Source organism: Danio rerio, chromosome 9, assembly GCF_049306965.1.
Source record: "Danio rerio strain Tuebingen ecotype United States chromosome 9, GRCz12tu, whole genome shotgun sequence".
Classification (NCBI taxonomy): domain Eukaryota; kingdom Metazoa; phylum Chordata; class Actinopteri; order Cypriniformes; family Danionidae; genus Danio; species Danio rerio.
In genome coordinates, this window is record NC_133184.1 from 40,131,953 (window position 1) to 40,150,514 (window position 18,562).

The following is an 18,562-nucleotide window of genomic DNA, read 5'->3' on the forward strand; positions in this document are numbered from 1 at the left end:
CTTTATTGTTGGTCAGATTATGAACGGGAATTGTTAGGATTTATAATTTAGCACTGAGTTTTTTAGCTTTGTTTTTTTAAACACTTGATTTCCGACTAAAGGTCATTCTGTAGCCTGAATGTGACAGTGCAAAACAATTTACATTTTTTATTCTGTTACAATTTTAGCGTTTGAATTTCATATTAATAAATTTTGAAACATAGAAGCATAAGTCGCCTGTGTTAGTTTAAAAACCTTACAGTTTTTCTCTACCTGTCATAACAGAGGGTGCATAAAATGCAGAAATGCAGGGCATGAGGGAACTACTAAAAAGACAAATTAAAAACAACATCTACATCATCAGGCTACAAATCAGATGGCTCACAGACATGATATCAAACGTAGCTATGTTATAATGTGTCGGACAAACGTAGTTTGAATGTCTGCAAGGACATACAATGTATTACAGATAAGCAAATGCCTTTAACTGGACGTCTCTTGAATGTCAAATGAAGCAAGTGGTGCTCACTGCAGAGCCATTTGGGCAGAGCTGAGCTCCAGCGAGGGGGAACATGAGCTCTCGCTCCTCCTCCTTCAGCAGACATCTCCGCTATGTGCTATTTGTTTGTTTGTCTCCGTTTTTGTTCTCCGCTACATGTGCTATTTGTTCTTTTTTTGACACCAAAGTTCAACTTTTGTGCTCCAGAAAAGAAAAAGATGAATATGGACAATTATTGTAAATGTCTAATGTTTAACTTAACGTTATTATCAATTATAATACCATATGTCACATTTTCAAACTCCTCAAGCTATATTATTACAACAGATAGTGAAGGGTTAAATAGTGAGTCTTTTTGTCCAGCCCTCCCTCTCATTCCGGTGTCGTTAACCTCATTTTTCTTTCTAAGTCCATAATGGCTGTTTGTTTTGCTTTGAGCTCTGCAGAAAGGCTCGGATGGTGTTTTCTGAGACCCACGGCAGCGGCCACAGGCTTCAGGAGTGCAGCAGGAAATGCTGCGGCTGCTTCTGTCAGTGTCCAGGACGGCCACAGAAAGCTGAAGACTGAGGCTGACCTTCCAGAGATCAAAATCTTTACCATGTTGTATCAAATGCTCTTCAAAGGTTACCTCAACAGCGTACATGAGCTACAGGTATAAAGAAATAACGCAGCTGTATTTGTTTGTCATGTGATTTTATCTGCAGGACTCTTGACATTATTGTTATTGTTTATGTCCTGATGCTGTCAGGTGTTTTAATGAATTGAAAAGAAACGGCTGTCATTTTATCTCTCCAGTTATATCAAAAACAGGTTTATGGCCCCTTGTGGAAAATTAATGCTGGAAACCTCCAAGGCATTTCAATAAGCAGTGTGGAGCTGCTGGAAGAACTCCTTCGAAAAGATGAGAAATATCCATGCAGAGGATACATGACTCTGTGGACAGAGCACCGGGACTTAAGAGGCATTAGCTATGGCCCTTTCACAGAGTAAAAACAAAGGATTTGTATAAATAACACTCGTTTTACAGCCCATTTAAAAAGCAAGTTGGCAAAGTTGGCTAATGTAGCTGTTTCGTGTTATACAAAATCATGAACTCGGTAACACTTTACAATAGGTTCATTAGTTAATGCATTTGCTAACATGAACTAATCATGAACAACACTTGTACAGCATTTATTAACCATAATTGAACATTTACTAATGCATTATTAACATCCAAACTCACAATGAACTACTGTATTTTCATTAACTAACGTTAACTAACATGAACAAGAACTGTAGTAAATGTATTGTTCATTGTTTGTTCATGTTAGTAAATGCATTAAGTAACATTAACTAATGAACCTTATTGTAAAGTGTGACCATGAACTCTTATCAATTTCCGCTGTTCAGTTTCTCATATGAAAAAAGACTGTGTTGTTCAACAGAGAAGGAGAGAAATGGTACAAACTGCGGGCGGTGCTGAACAAACGCATGCTTCATCCAAAGGACTCGGTTCAGTATGGAGATGTGGTGAATGCAGTGATCACAGACTTCATCAAACGCATTTACTATCTGCGGGAGATGAGTCCTACAGGGGATCTGGTGTCTAATCTGACCAATGAGCTTTACCGATTCTCTCTTGAAGGTATTTCCACTTTATTAGTGTGTAAAATTAAATTCTTTAAGCAGAAGTAAAGTTCATGTTCCCATAGGGTAATTAGTGAGCAGCCTGACATTACAACATGAAACAAAGTGCAATTTAATGCTTTTAAAAATGTGACAATTGCTGGACAAATGCAACATTAGCAATTATAGTACAACCCCAAATCGGAAAATGTTGGTACAGTATGGAAAACGCAAATAAAAAAGAAAGAAGTGATTTTGAAATTTACTTTAGCTTGTGTTTCACTGCAGACTATACAACAAACATTATTTAATGTGGACCTTTATGATTTTTTTAAAATAAGCACATATTCAATATCCAATTTGTTCTTGGAAAACATTTTTGAAAAGTTGGAAGCATTTACCATGCAATGTTGCCATTTCTTTCCACAACCCCTAAAAGACGTTTAGGGACCGAAGACACCCAAGTGATGAAATGTTTCAGGTGTAATTTTGTCCCATTCGTCCTGCAAACATGTCTTAAAGTGGGCAACAGTACCGAGTCTTCAGTCTTGCATTTTGCATTTAAAAATGCACCTCACATTCTTTATTAGGGACAGGTCGGGATTGTAGACAGGCCAGTCAAGTACCTTTCTCCTCTTCCTCTGCAACCAGGACTTTGTAATGTGTGCAGAATGCGGTTTTGCATTGTCTTGTTGAAATATGCAAGGGCATCCCTGGAAAAGAAGTATACGGCATATTGTAGTCCAAATCTCTATGTACTTTTCAGCGTTAATGGTGGCATCACAGAAGTGCAAACTACCACTGACACAACCCCATACCATGACAGACCCTGGCTTTTAGACTTGTTACTTGTAACAGTCTGGATGATCCTTTTCTTCCTTGGTCCGGAGCACACAGCATCCAATTCTCCTTAAAAACACCTGAAATACTGATTTTTCTGACCACAGTACATGTTTCCCATGTGTAATGGTCCATTGCAGATGCCTCCGATCCCAGAGAAGTCGCTTCTAGACACTGTTAACATAGGGCTTCCTTTTGGCACAGTACAATTTTGACTTGCATTTGTATATGTAACTATGTATTGTGGTACTAGATAAAGGTTTGCTAAAGTAGTCCTGAGCCCATTGTGGTTATATAGCTTATAGATGAATGATGATTCTAGATGCATTGGGATCAGATATCACAGTAGTTCAGCTTTGGGTTGCGCCCTTGTACTTTATGCACTGAAGTTCCTCCAGATTTCTTGAATCTTTTATTAATGTAATGTTATGCTCTGTTGAAATTGAAATATCCAAATGTCTTCAAATCTTTTTTGAGGAACACTGTTTTTAACCATATTTATTGGTAAACAGGGAATCCTCAGCCTGTCTTTGCTCCTAAAGGACTAGACCTTTCTTGGATGCTGCTTTTGTACCAAATCATAATTGCAATCAGCTGTTAACATCACCTGTTTTAAATCACACCATTATTTAAAGAATTTACCTGATTACTAGCTCTAAACTGCTCCTGTCTCAACTTTTTTGCAATGTGTTGCAGATCTGAATGACAGGAAAGGATGTCAATATACATTATGAAGAAACATGAATATTTTGTTTATATTGTCTGCAATGAAATACAAGTCAATGTAAATTTGGAAATCACTACTTTTTATTTGTGTTTTCCATACTCAGATTTAGGGTTGTATAATGTTATGAATCATGTTATAAGCCTTACATTAAATAAACTAATTTTTGTCTTTATTTTATAAGACATAAATGGTGTTAAATTGGTATGCAAATGACCATAATAATGTTAGTCATTTGAATACCAATTTATCACCATTTTAAACATGCTTTCAATTTGCCCACAATAATTGAGATACCTTTCTTCACAGGGATTGCGTCCATTCTCTTCGAGACGCGCATTGGCTGTCTGGAGAAAGAAATTCCTGCTGAGACACAAAAGTTTATTAATTTCATTGCTCAAATGTTCACCTACAGCATGCACGTGGCCCTTCTGCCCAACTGGACCCGCAAATATTTCCCATTCTGGCAGAAGTACATTGATGGCTGGGATGGCATATTCAAGTTCGGTAAGCTTCACACATCTGCTTCAGACTGACTTTAAGAGATTTGTTGTGGAGTTTAATAATGTTTATTGTACTAATGGATTACTCATAGGCACAAAAATGATTGACATGAAGATGGAGGCCATTCAGAAGCGTGTAGATACCAATCAGGATGTTGCTGGAGAGTATCTCACATACCTGCTTTCTAATGGCAAGATAAGCAGGAAAGACGTTTATGGAAGTGTATCTGAGCTGCTGCTGGCTGGAGTCGACTCAGTAAGACGCTCCTTCTATAGATTTGACTGTGTAAACAACATTTGTAGGAGTTTTAAAAATTTGTAATTGTCAAGGTTTGGGTTAGGGAAGGACAAGTACTCATATGTAGGACTAAAAGATGGGTTTTTTAAATAAAAAATATAATAAAATGCGGAAAAAAAAAAACAATTGGGGAAAACATTAGCAAAAACAAACTTGGCTTTGCTGGCAGGGAAGAGCAGATCTGAACACGACAGGACAAAACTGGACACTAGAAGAATGACGTACAAACTGGCACAGGACAGTAGACATGAGGGAGCTATAAAGGAGAAAAATTAGCAAACAAATAGGTCAACAGAATTAACTAATAATATATATACTTATAATACATTATATTTTCATACCATATCAAAGACAAAATATATACTGATACATGCCACCCAGTCCTATTCATATTCCCTAGGAGAATGAATAATTTTGGCCTTGAGTGTACAATTGACAAAAATCAATCTTTGCGTACATTTTGCCTTGTGTGAGAAGCTATTTTAGTCTGATGCTAGTCATAATAGGAAAGAAAAATCATCACAACTACGATTCATTCTACCTAACATTTCAAGATGTTTTGAAATTATATTTATTCACATCCTAGACCTCCAACACCATGTTGTGGGCTCTTTATCTTCTCTCAAAAGACCCAGAAGCTCAGGAGACTTTGTATCAGGAGGTAACCAAGGTCTTAAAGGATGACAGAATCCCAACAGCAGAAGAAGTGAACAGCATGCCTTTCCTCAAAGCTGTCATCAAGGAAACATTAAGGTGAGGATAATGTTGTTGAATGTGATATATTGCTTTAAAATTTATGGTATACCTTTAATAAAAAGTACAGATTTATCAAATATTTTGAAAGAAGATTATTATTTTAACCATGGCTGCAGTTATTTGATCAAAAATACAGTACAACCACTTATTTTGTACAAGAACTGTTCCTCTGTGTAAATATATTATCTATGCTGAACACATTTTTTTATTATATTGAAAACCTTATAATAAAATCTGTAAAATGCTACAATTTAAATAATTGGGGGAAGTAATATTTAATATTAATATTCTTATTCACCTTGAATTTGCAGACTGTATCCGGTGGTGCCTGTAAATTCCCGTCTTATTGCAGAAACTGAAGTCGTCATTGGTGAATACTTTTTTCCTAAAAAGGTGAATTGGCCTCGAGCTGTTGGGAAGCAAACGAAAAAAAAAAAGAGTTGCACATTTTGAAATTGACCACTAAATCAACTCCTTTTATTGGAACAGACAACATTCACTTTGTGCCACTATGTAATCAGCCGTGATGAGAAAGTCTTCCCAGAACCACAGAAGTTCAAACCTGAGCGCTGGCTGCGAGACGGCAGAACCAGACCAAACCCGTTTGGGTCAATCCCATTTGGATTTGGAGTCAGAGCCTGTGTCGGTCGTCGCATTGCTGAACTGGAAATGCATCTGGCTTTGGCAAGGGTGAGGTTTATTTTTTAGTTCTGTGCCAGACAGTGACATTGCATTATTATTGTGCTGTTTGTGATTGTGTTTTTAATTGCAGCTAATCAAGTTGTTTGAAATGCGACCAGACCCGACTGTAGGTGAAGTTAAGGCAAACTTTCGTTCAGTGCTTGTTCCCAACAAAAAGGTCAATCTGCACTTTGTGGAGAGACAGAAGACTGAAACATAGCTCAACTAGACATGAGCTGCATATGTACATAAGGAATTATCAGCTGAAGTGATTCATGTGAATTTGTCAATGGCTTTAACTGAATATGATTCTTCTTTTCTTTGTTAAAGACCCTGTACAAGAGTATGAAGAATATACTTTGTCACCCAATAATATTTATTTCATTGTGATGATAGCCATGAAAATATTTTATAGATGTTAAAATCAATTAAACTTTATAATGAATTCAAAATGTCTGTGTTCTTGTTCATTATTGGAGAAACAGGAATTGTGGATATTTGTTCATTTCACTGCAAAACTTGCATTTCTTAACAATCTGCCCATTTTTTATTAACTGTTCATTTATAAATGCATTATCAAACAAACAAAATAATATTTTTGACGACATAATCATTGTCATGTGACAGCACAAAATAATTTACAATTTTATTCTATTTCATTTTAATAAGAAAACATTTTGAAACGCATACAAACATTAGTTTTTTTTCTTTGTTTTCTCAGCCTGTCATAAAACAAATTAAACAACATCTATGCTATATATATCTGTCTCACATGGTGCGAATTATACATTGATGATTCATTGAACTTCCATGTCTGAGCCAGTGTATAATAAAATACTATGCATCTAGTTTTATAGACACCTACAGTACAAATGCCTATTTTACAAGAAACATGTTTTTTTTAAACACTTACGCTGTTGGTGATCTAGAATTGCTGTATTCAAACCACTAAATTAATATTTTGGCAAACCAGAAGTGTACATGCACTCTAAAAAAAGGAACATAGCCATTTAAAAAAAAAAATGTCTGATGGTAAATTATATTAAACGTTTACTATATTAGGTCCGTTAGGATTACCTAAATGTTAGGATTTGCTAAATGCCAGAATAATGTGAAAATTTTTTTTTGAGAATTTATTAATTTCTAGACAGTCAAAAGTTTACAAACATTTCCTTGGTATTTTTTAGCTTTGCTTTTAAACTGTATAACTTTGGTAAAATGTTTTGGGTATCCTTCCACAAGCTTCTCACAATAGTTTGAAGAAATGTTGGCCCATTCCTCCTGACAGAACTGGTGTAACTGAGTCAGAGTTGTAGGCTGTCTTGCTTGTGCAAGGTTTTGCCCACAATTTTTTTAAAGGATTGTGATCAGGGTTTTGTCATGGCCACTCCAAAACATTCACTGTTGTCCTTAAAGCACATTTTAACTAATGTTGGACTTTAGGGTCCAGTGCATGTTCAAAAATGGGTTCGGAGTCAATCTGTCAAAAAATTATAAGTTTTATTTGCTCAAGCAGGAAAGAAACCAAAAGCAATACACTGCGCAGGAGAGGTTCAACTCTGAACTCTCTTTCAGAGACACATCCTTTTTATACCACAGTTGTTTGTCTTCCGTGCATCTTCACTTGGTTTTACCTTTTAAGGCAAATGTCTCCTTATAACACACACACGGCTCATACATCCTGTCCTGAAATCTCTGCCCTTTCTATGCACCCTTGCGACACTTCTCTATTTTGTGCATGCGATTTGCAGCACTTAGCAGTTTGCAACACTTCTGACAGTTTCACAATAATTAACACTTTATAGGTTAATTGTTTAAGCCTTCTTATGCATGGAAAACATGTAAAAATTTTATTTAAACTGAAAAACACCACACTAATTTGGCAGTATGCTTAAGGTCATGGTCTGTTTGGAAGACCAATTTGTGGCCAAGTTTTAATTTCCTGGCTGATGTTTGGAGATGTTGTGTCAGTATTTCTACATAATGTTCTTTCTTCATGCTGCCATCTATGCTGTGAAGTGGACCTGCAGCAAAACAGCCCCACAACATGATGCTGCCGCCCCCATACTTCTCAGTTAGTATGGTGTTCCTATAGCCTTGTAAGCTTTCTCTTTAACCTCCAAATGTAACACTGGTACTTAGGGCCAAACTGTTCTATAAACGTATGTGATGATGTATCGCATAGACGTCGACTGAATGTCTCACAAGGACGTCTGTATGACGTATTACAGATAAATACGCGCACTTCCAGCTGTCATAGCTGCTTATATTTGCTATTTTCTTGAAGCACAAAAACTAAACATTTTTTAACTTTTGTGCTGCAGAAAAGCCCGACAGTTTGTAACGACATAAGGCGTGTGCTTGCTAGACAATATTTTAAATGTCAACCTCTATAAATGATAATAACAATTCCCATTTTCAGAACAACTCCAAGCTATATGATAGTACAACAGGCAGTGAAGGGTTAAACAGTGAGTCTTTTCGTCCCACCTCCCTCTCCCTCCCGTTCATATCGGTGTCGTTAACCTCATTCTTCGTTCTGTGTCCATAATGGCTGTTTGTTTTGCTTTGAGCTCTGCAGAAAGGCTCGGATTCGGTTTTCTGAGACCCACGGCAGCGGCCACAGGCTTCAGGAGAGCAGCAGGAAATGCTGCGGCTGCTTCTGTCAGTGTCCAGGACGGCCACAGAAAGCTGAAGACTGAGGCTGACCTTCCAGAGATCAAAATCTTTACCATGTTGTATCAAATGCTCTTCAAAGGGTACCTCAACAGCATACATGAGCTACAGGTATAAAGAAATAACGCAGCTGTATTTGTTTATCATGTGATTTTATCTGCAGGACTCTTGACATTATTGTTTATGTCCTCAGACTGTCAGGTGTTTTACTGAATTGAAAAGAAACGGCTGTCGTGTAAACGATTGTCTTGTTTGTTACCTGCTCTGAATCGATTTGCATTTGTGTAATTATCTGTAGGCTAATAGATGTGTAATAATTGCTATTTATATTTAGACCACAAGAACATCTTGGTTATGTTTTACATCTTTTTTTTTTTTTTATCTCTGCAGATATATCAAAAACAGGTTTATGGCCCCTTGAGCAAAATCAATTCTGGAAACCTCCAAGGCATTTCAATAAGCAGTGTGGAGCTACTGGAAGAACTCCTTCGAAAAGATGAGAAATATCCATGCAGAGGATACATGACTCTGTGGACAGAGCACCGGGACTTAAGAGGCATTGGCTATGGCCCTTTCACAGAGTAAAAACAAATAATTTGTTTAAATGACACGTTTTACAGCCCATTTAATAAGCAAAACTAATCAAGTCTGAAGATTTTATGAGGCCAAAGTACAGTTGGCTATTGTAGCTGTTTCGTGTTGTATAAAGTAATTATCTATTATCAATTCCTGCTGTTTTGTCATCTGAAAGGAGACTGTGTTGTTCAACAGAGAAGGAGAGAAATGGTACAAACTACGAGCGGTGCTGAACAAACGCATGCTTCATCCAAAGGACTCGCTTCAGTATGGAGATGTGGTGAATGCAGTGATCACAGACTTCATCAAACGCATTTACTATCTGCGGGAGATGAGTCCTACAGGGGATCTAGTCTCTAATCTGACCAATGAGCTTTACCGATTCTCCCTTGAAGGTATTTCTGCTTCATTAGTGTGTGAAATTAAATCCCTGAAGTAATTTTCAAAAGAGAATTTAGGAAACAACCTGACATTACAACATGAAGTGAAGTGCAAGTAATACTTTAAAAAATGTGATAATTGCTGGACAAATACAACATTAGCAATTATAGTAATCAGTTGTGTATTACAGTAATCAGCTTATGTTTAGTTACATTTAAAATAACAAAACGTTTTAGTACAACGTATCCAAGATCAAAACCATTTGTTTTTGATAGAAGTCTTTTATGCTCTCCAAGACCTTAATCTGAGTTTTTACTACTGTAAAAACAGTAATATTCTTCAGAAGTAGTATTACAAATTAAAATACCTGTTTTGTATTTTAAAATGTAAACGATTTCTGTGACGGCAAAGCTCATTAATCATTATTTACTGTATTTATCATCATTTCTCCAGTCTCTAGTATCTCATGAATCATAGTGACTTCAACCTTCTATTTGAAATAAACGCAGTTTATTTCTTTTAGTAAAAAGAATAAAAGAAGAAGAAAGTATAAAACAAGTTACTGTAGGGTCAGTATTTTTTGTTCCTTCATATTTTGCAGTAATGTAAATGATGTAACATTTGCCCATTATGCAAAGATTTTATTAAAATGTAATATATTTAAGTGTTACAAGAATGTTTTCTATTGTTTTTTAAAGAAAGTTCATTAGTTAAGTGTCATTATTCTGCTGTAAGATCACTGATATAATGTTATGAGTCATGTTATAAGCCTTACATTAAATAAAACTAACTTTTGTCTTTATATTATTAAAGACAATTTGAATACCAGTTTATCACCATTCTTAACATGCTTTCAATTTTCCCACAATAATTGGGATACTTTTCTTCACAGGGATTGCGTCCATTCTCTTCGAGACGCGCATTGGCTGTCTGGAGAAAGAGATTCCTGTTGAGACTCAAGAGTTTATTAATTCAATTGCTCAAATGTTCACCTACAGCATGCACGTGGCCCTTCTGCCCAACTGGACCCGCAATTACTTCCCATTCTGGCAGAAGTACATTGATGGCTGGGATGGCATATTCAAGTTCGGTAAGCTTCACACATCAGCTTCAGACTGACTTTAAGAGATTTGTTTTGGAGTTTGATGATGTTGATACATATGGATTACTAATAGGCACAAAAATGATTGACATGAAGATGGAGGCCATTCAGAAGCGTGTAGATACCAATCAGGAGGTTGCTGGAGAGTATCTCACATACCTGCTTTCTAGTGGCAAGATGAGCAGCAAAGATGTTTATGGAAGTGTATCTGAGCTGCTGCTGGCTGGAGTCGACACAGTAAGACGCCACTTCTATAGATTTGACTGTGTAAACAACATTTGTAGGAGTTTTAAATATTGGCTATATGTAGAATTCAGAAAGCCATGTTATTACCAACACCTGTGGCCATTAAGCGAACTGACAGAAATACATCGCTTAATACATTGCTTAAAATGTGCACATGTAACATACAGTATGTGTAACGTGTTCTCACATTAAAGTTATTTTCTATTTTAATTATTAGACATTTTAACAGTTTGAGTTTCCCTCTTACAATAGTCACTTTTATTTTGGATCAAATCTTAGAGCTCTCTTATCCTCCACAGACAGCAATAGTCTTGAGACATATAAGGTCCAGATAAGGAACCAAAAAACATTGTCAAAGCATTCCATGTGATTTCAGGGGTTCACATGTATTCTGACCTGTCTTTCTTTAAAATGTGTGATGTTTGTGTATGGTCGGACGGGTCCAATTTCCCTGCCTGTAACAATGTTGTGAAAAATTAAGGATTCATCATCATCATATGGAGCTCAAAGGAAAAAAAAACACTGTAAAAGCAAGTTTGCAGGTGGCGCAGTGGGCAGTGCTGTCGCCTCAATGCAAGAAGGTTGCTGATTCGGCCTCGGGTGGGTCAGCTGGCATTTCTCTTCCATGTTCTTTCCATGTTCGCATGGGTTTATGGCTGCTCCGGTTTCCCCCACAGTCCAAACACATGCGGTATAGGTGAATTTGGCAAGCTAAATTGTCTGTAGTGTGTGTGTGAATGAGTGTGTATGGATGTTTTCCAGTGATGGGTTGCAGCTGGAAGGGCATCCGCTGTGTAAAATATATGCTGGATAAGTTGGCAGTTCATTCCGCTGTGGTGACCCCGTATTAATAAAGGGACTAAGCCGAAAAGAAAATGATTGGATGAATAAGTGAGTTTGCTTGCCGTTGTCTTTCATGTCACAAGTGTACATTTACTCTGGGCAATATAACATACTTGCCATTAGAGTCAGCTGCAGAATGTATTGCTCTTTGCAAACATGCACTGGGCCCCTGTGCAAGTCACATGAAATGTTTTGACAGTTTTGGTTCCTGTTTTTGAACGTCTCAGGACTTTTGCTGTCTATGGAGGATGAGCGAACTCAGACATTTCATCTAAAATGTCTTAATTTGGGTTCTTTTTTTTTTTTTTTTTTTTTTATTAGTATATGCAAAAATCATACAAATACAAGAAAACATCAACAGATAACAAATACAAAGCAACAAAACAAAAACAACAAAAACATCAACAATATAGTCAGGTACTGGTATGTGCGTGAGTGTGTGCGTGTGAGTGTGTGTATGCATGTAAAGGTAACTTGGTGGACAGGTCAGAGTACATACATTAGGAACAATAACAGTCAATAAATGAATCAAGTGTCACAGATATAGATAAAACATATAGAAAAAAAACAGTCAGAGGTAGGGAGTAACAACAATGCTTATTAATGTATGATAGTAAATATGAGAGTAAAAAGAGAGAAAGGACAACAGTAATAACTGACAACAATAATAATAAATCACAAGTGCTACACCAACTACTACTACAGAAAGTTACTTATATTACAACTACTAATGCTTCTACTACAGCCACAACCACGACTACTACTACTACAATGTCTACTAATACTGATACTACTACAACGACTACTACTACTGATACTACTATAGCGTTTGCTACAATTAATACAACAATGTCTACTGCGACTACAACTACTACTACTACTACTATTACCACTACTACTACTACTACAATCACTTCTACTACATCTACATCAACAACATCTACTACTGATATTACTACACCAACAACGACTACTACTACTACTACTGTAACCACCACACCATTACTACTTCTGCTACTACTATACCAATGCCATCTATTACTACATGAACTACAACTTCTATAATCTCCGTAACAATTACTCAATAACAATCGATACTATTACAATGACTACTACTTCAACTACTACTACTACTACTACTACTACTACTACTACAACTACTACCGTTACAACTACAACAACTGCAACCTTACTAATGATAATGGTATAAATACTTGTAATAATGATAATGAAAAGATAACAGATAAAGATAACTGTTATCTTAATTTGGGTTCTGAAGATGAACATAGATTGGAATGACACGAAGGTCAATAATAACAACAACAGATCTGTCATCTATGAGTGAACTTTAAGTTTAGCGCTAACTTACATGCAGAAGGGACCAATGAAAGCAAAATTAAAGTGTTTCATATATTTATAATAAATTACACTTTCACAACATATTTATTACAAAAAACATACTGATATATGCCACCCAGTCCTATTTATATTAGACAAAATCCAAAATTGGTGTACATTTTGTACACTTTGTCTGATGCTAGTCATAACAGGGAAGAAAAGGTCATCACAACTACCATTTCAAGATGATTTTCGATTTTAAAATGATCTTTACTGATGTTCTAGACCTCCAACACCATGTTGTGGGCTCTTTATCTTCTCTCAAAAGACCCAGCAGCTCAGGAGACTTTGTATCAGGAGGTAACCAAGGTCTTAAAGGATGACAGAATCCCAACAGCAGAAGAAGTGAACAGCATGCCTTTCCTCAAAGCCGTCATCAAGGAAACATTAAGGTGGAGGAATATGTTGTTGAAAGTGATGTATTGCTTTAAAATTTAGGGTTTATCTATTATAAAATAGTCAAATGTTATAAAATATTTTAAAAGAATCTCCTGCTTGCCATGGCTGCAGTTATTTGAAAACAAACAAACAGTAAAATGTGTTATTTTGTACAAGAACTGTTCCTCTGTGTAAGTAATCATGCAATCAGTATTTATTAAAAGTAATCAGTATCTATGCTAAGGATATTTTTATTATATTAAAAAACTACAAATTAAATTCATGTCAGTTATACATGAGTTAATATTTAGATTTAGTTTGAATAAATATACCCTTAGGGACCATATTAGATGTCTGTCAAGATCATAAAGGAAATTATTTCACACATGAATACATGTAGACATGTTCTGTACTATTACTTTATAATGTGTTTGCATATGTATTTTTTGCGCAGACTGTATCCGGTGGTGCCTGTAAATTCCCGTCTTATTGCAGAAACCGAAGTCGTCATTGGTGAATACTTTTTTCCTAAAAAGGTGAATTGACCTCATGTTGTTGGGAAGGAGAAAAAAAAAAAGAGTTGCACATTTTGAAATTGACCACTAAATCAACTCCTTTTTTTTTTTTGGAACAGACAACATTCAATCTGTGCCACTATGCAATCAGCCATGATGAGAAAGTCTTCCCAGAACCACAGAAGTTCAAACCTGAGCGCTGGCTGCGAGACGGCAGAACCAGACCAAACCCGTTTGGGTCAATCCCATTTGGATTTGGAGTCAGAGCCTGTGTCGGTCGTCGCATTGCTGAACTGGAAATGCATCTGGCTTTGGCAAGGGTGAGATTTATTTTTCAGTTCTGTGCCAGACAGTGACATTGCATTATTATTGTGCTGTTTGTGATTGTGTTTTTAATTGCAGCTAATCAAGTTGTTTGAAATGCGACCAGACCCGACTGTAGGTGAAGTTAAGGCAAACTTTCGTTCAGTGCTTGTTCCTAACAAAAAGGTCAATCTGCACTTTGTGGAGAGACAGAAGACTGAAACATAGCTCAACTAGACATGAGCTGCATATGTACATAAGGAATCATCAGCTGAAGTGATTCATGTGAATTTGTCAACGGCTTTAACTGAATATGATTCTTCTGTTCTTTGTTAAAGACCCTGTACAAGAGTATGAAGAATATACTTTGTCACTCAATAATATTTATTTTATTTTGATAATAGCCATGAAAATATTTTATATATGTAAAAATCAATTAAACTTTATAATGATTCAAAATGTCTGTGTTCCTGTTTCTCCAATAATGAACAAGAATTGTGGATATTTGTTCATTTCACTGCAAAACTTTCATTTCTTACATTTCTTGGTAACTGTAGTACTTTGTTGTTTTTTGGGACGTTTTACCACAGGATTCTGTGCTGTACAGTATGTAATACTCCTGTAGTATTCTTGTGGTAGTGTGTGGTATCACTTTCATATTTTGGTAGTATTTACCACAGGATTCTGTTATACAATATGTAATATTCCTGTGATATTCTTGTGGTAGAGTGTGTGGTATTACTGTCATATTCCTGTAATGTTTTTGTGGTAGCATGTGGTATTTCATGTGGTAAACCATCAAATGTACAAAACAAAAATTATGTGGTAACTGTGTAGTACTTTGTTGTTTTTTGGGACGTTTTACCACAGGATTCTGTGCTGTACAGTATGTAATACTCCTTACATACCGTTATCAGCTGATAGATATGGGCCAGTAGGGGCCTTCCGACCAGTAAATGTCACTCAGAATGCTGTCATCATCCATTCACATTGTTAATCAGCTATACTTATAGAGAACACTCCAGATCTTTTACATTACTGTGACGGTTAAGGTAGGGGTAGGCATTAATAAAATATAATTATTGGGATATTTAATAAATAATATAAATAATTCTCTTTAACTTCCGGCTGCAGCCGTTTGTGATCTATAGCTGATTAACCATGTGGATGGATGATAACAGCCTTCTGAGCCTACCAGTAGGTGCAGAAGGCACCTAATAGTCCATATCTATTAGCTGATAACCACTGATAACACCCATTCAATTGATAACATTCGAATCAGCTGGTCCAGTCTACTGTGAGAAAAATTATGACATCTTACAGTTATGAAGGCGTTATCTGTGTTACTGACACAAATGAAAACTATTATAAAAATATAAGTACTAGATGAAATATTACCTGTTAAAAGTGACAACTAAAAAAAATAAATTATACAAAATAAATTAAATGTAAAAAAAAATGTATATCTATCTATATATATATATATATATATATATATATATATATATATATATATATATATATATATATATAAAGTTAGCTATGTTATTTAATTATAAAACTACAAAAATTTTAAAAACTATTTTATAATAAAAATATAGACCTGCACATATATAAATAAATACTAAAACTAACTAAATAAAGCCATATAGAAATATTAAAAGAATTTATAATATGTGTAATTATATTATATAAATGTATATTCATAGAATTTAAAGTTAGAAAAATAAACCGAAAAAACAACAAATATAATCATTTATTTTAATTTTTAAACATGCATTTACATTTATATATACATACAATTAAAATAATAACGGTCTGCATCATGAACGAGTCAGTGATTCAGCAGGTAAAGAACTTTCTGAATGAATAAAACGTGTGCCTTTTAAAACTTCCCTTTGCTGCCACAAGGTGGAAGCAGATGCCAAATAATAATTTATAAATAAATTTATTTATTTATCAAGATAATTTATAAATAAATGCATTGCACAAATATTTTTAACTTCATCTCATAGCTTATATATTAATTTGTCTTAAACAACATATCTCACCTTTCTACAACAAATCTGACGAGAAACACCTGAGGGAAAAAAAACCTGAGGCACGACTCGAAGCTCTAAAAGATAATATTCATCAAATGAAATGCAACCGGAGAGCAGTTTTTGTGGACTCTCTGTCACTCATTAGTATCCTGTTCTCTCCTGTCATGCCAAAATGAATGAAAGCCCGTCTGGCAGCGTCCACTCAAGCCATAACTCACCTTATATCTGTTATCAAGCATCTAAAAATACAGCTCCTGAGATGAAGAGCATCTGACAGTCAGGGCTAATGATGAAACTTCTGCTCAGACAATGATCTGAGGACGGCAGCGATGTTTACGAGCGAGCTAAATGCTGCATTGTGTAACTCAAGGGTAGAGACGCCACTGTTAATTCATATGTGCTTAAATATCTCTCTGAAATCACGCAAAGTCTTTCAAAGTGCGTAAAAGAGTGTTAAGAGTTGAGCATGATACGACGTGAATACTAGTTAGCGCCATAGCTATATACATTAGATTTCGCCTACCCTGATGTTGTCTATTGGAAGGAATGCGTCAATAGAGCCGCCATTTTAGTACAGGGTAACGCTCCTTTGAAATGAACGCTCTTTTCAAATGAATAAATTTATAAATAATTTGGCATTACTTTTTTTCTCACCACCACACTGGTCTTTTTCACAAGACAAAATTTTGTTGTTGGAATCTGTATTTTATTTACTTAAATTTGACTTTTGCATGCTAAAAGTACTTGAGTAAGAGACGTTTTACTTGATTTGGGTCATTAAAAAACTCCCTATGATGTATGTAGCCTATACCTGCTGCAGTCAACCTAAAACCTACAGTAGGTTGACATGAAATCAAAACAACACCCATTCTTGTCTTAGGACATTTTATTTGGCAAATTTTAAAATAACAGTAAGTATATGTGACATGTTAAATATATAGTATAATTTTCTGGTTTTAAACATACAGAATAATAATAATAAAAAATATAGTTATGAAACAACCATAACAGCAAATGTTGACTAATGAAAGTACATTTATAACAACTATTTATTTGTTAGACTTCTGTATTGTCAAACCATGTTGCATACAAATGCATTCAACAGACTTATATGACAGTGCATTGCTGTAGAGGACAAATAAAACACGAGACAGGTGTTTAGAAAGAGTATAGTTTATTTAGTTTGACATGCAAACTTATCTAAACAAGACACACTTTCAGAAAACAGCCCGGAAACATTATAATGCGCGCGCTCGTGAATATAACCCGCGGTTGTCTTCAACTGTTGTCTTCAATAGTCCTTCTTTGCTCAACAACTGAGCTGAAAAACAAAGCAAAACATTACAACAGTCAGACATGGAGCAAAGAGCATAGAATTACCAAGAGGCGACACTCTACAATTTGGGAAACAATAACGCGCTTTTTGAATGAATTAAATAAAAACAAAGCAGCTGCTTTCCATCGCGACAGCAAAGACGAGCGATCGCTGTCACTTCAAAATGGCGGAAACCGGGTCTGTTGCTCTTGGTCATTCTAAGCTCTTTGCTAAAGGTTTAATCATAACAGTTACCATGGTTTCTATTTCAAACTATAGTAAACTAAAGTTTGAAACTATAGTTTAAAATAGAAGATGAGTGGGCCTCGCTACTTCCACCCACCATAACCCTCGCAGCGAGGTCCCACTACCGGCCGCCCGTGTTTCCCTGAGGGTCCTCGGGGGTTGTTTGCTCCCTGCCTAGGGCTCAAAGGCCGCCTCGCCCCAGGGAGTGCACGGAAAGACCGGGCGCCAGGCCGTGCCAGTATTCACTGGATGTTGCTCGGCGGCACATTTCGAGCAACAAACACGTAATGTTCTTCGCGATATTGCGTTTATGTACGCAAACCGCAAGGAACTACAGCACAGACGGGCCCGGGTGAAGCATCACGAAGCGGACTTCGTGAGTTTGGCGTAGCTCCACTCGTACCGTCGGTATTGAACTCACCTTGGTCAAGTACAAGCAGCTACACCGGGCGAACTGACAGCGCTGACAGAGAGCACACGAGCTTTATAGGAATGCATATGCAAATTTCTACAAGGCACGTCACTGTTGTCTCGTTGTCATAGCGAGCGCTGAGGAGGGCTCACCTGATTGGACCACGACTTGGGAATCTGCGTCAGGGCGAGTTGCTGTCTGCTGTGGACAAAAATATATTACATATATTTAATATATATTT

General features: G+C 36.1%; 2 protein-coding genes across 17 annotated transcripts; both read left to right on the forward strand.

The window, feature by feature from the left end:
* The first annotated feature begins 52 nt into the window (after positions 1-52).
* On the forward strand, positions 53-6,751 carry cyp27a1.2 (cytochrome P450, family 27, subfamily A, polypeptide 1, gene 2). 5 transcript variants are annotated; one of them, XM_073912997.1, is made up of 11 exons: positions 53-823; positions 925-1,130; positions 1,274-1,464; positions 1,906-2,105; positions 3,960-4,157; positions 4,246-4,409; positions 5,038-5,204; positions 5,519-5,600; positions 5,697-5,897; positions 5,980-6,045; positions 6,125-6,751. In XM_073912997.1, exons 1-11 carry the CDS (start codon positions 592-594, stop codon positions 6,158-6,160), a joined length of 1,743 nt encoding a protein of 580 aa, XP_073769098.1. In that variant the 5' UTR covers positions 53-591; the 3' UTR covers positions 6,161-6,751. The 5 variants fall into 5 exon arrangements, 4 of the variants coding, with proteins under 4 accessions (XP_073769098.1, XP_073769100.1, XP_073769099.1 ...); XM_073912999.1 differs by having other exon boundaries at positions 565-823; positions 917-1,130; XM_073912998.1 differs by having other exon boundaries at positions 565-823; positions 917-1,130; positions 5,980-6,204.
* A 76-nt stretch (positions 6,752-6,827) lies between these two features.
* Positions 6,828-14,765, forward strand: zgc:136333. Of its 12 annotated transcripts, none has more exons than XR_012385016.1 (10): positions 6,828-8,359; positions 8,470-8,675; positions 8,955-9,145; positions 9,336-9,535; positions 10,414-10,611; positions 10,697-10,860; positions 13,379-13,502; positions 13,943-14,024; positions 14,123-14,323; positions 14,406-14,765. XR_012385016.1 is itself a non-coding variant. In XM_073912214.1 (10 exons), exons 1-10 carry the CDS (start codon positions 8,269-8,271, stop codon positions 14,532-14,534), a joined length of 1,629 nt encoding a protein of 542 aa, XP_073768315.1. In that variant the 5' UTR covers positions 6,828-8,268; the 3' UTR covers positions 14,535-14,765.
* The last annotated feature ends 3,797 nt before the right edge of the window (positions 14,766-18,562 follow it).

Excerpts from the sequence above, each read along its gene's own strand:
- cyp27a1.2 (XM_073912997.1), top strand. The coding sequence starts at position 592 with ATGTGCTATTTGTTTGTTTGTCTCCGTTTTTGTTCTCCGCTACATGTG. Across the intron at positions 1,465-1,905 it reads AGCTATGGCCCTTTCACAGA|AGAAGGAGAGAAATGGTACA; the intron begins GTAAAAACAAAG and ends GTTGTTCAACAG. Across the intron at positions 5,601-5,696 it reads AATACTTTTTTCCTAAAAAG|ACAACATTCACTTTGTGCCA; the intron begins GTGAATTGGCCT and ends TTATTGGAACAG.
- zgc:136333 (XM_073912214.1), top strand. The coding sequence starts at position 8,269 with ATGTCAACCTCTATAAATGATAATAACAATTCCCATTTTCAGAACAAC. Across the intron at positions 8,360-8,469 it reads AGGCAGTGAAGGGTTAAACA|AAAGGCTCGGATTCGGTTTT; the intron begins GTGAGTCTTTTC and ends TGAGCTCTGCAG. Across the intron at positions 10,612-10,696 it reads GGATGGCATATTCAAGTTCG|GCACAAAAATGATTGACATG; the intron begins GTAAGCTTCACA and ends GATTACTAATAG.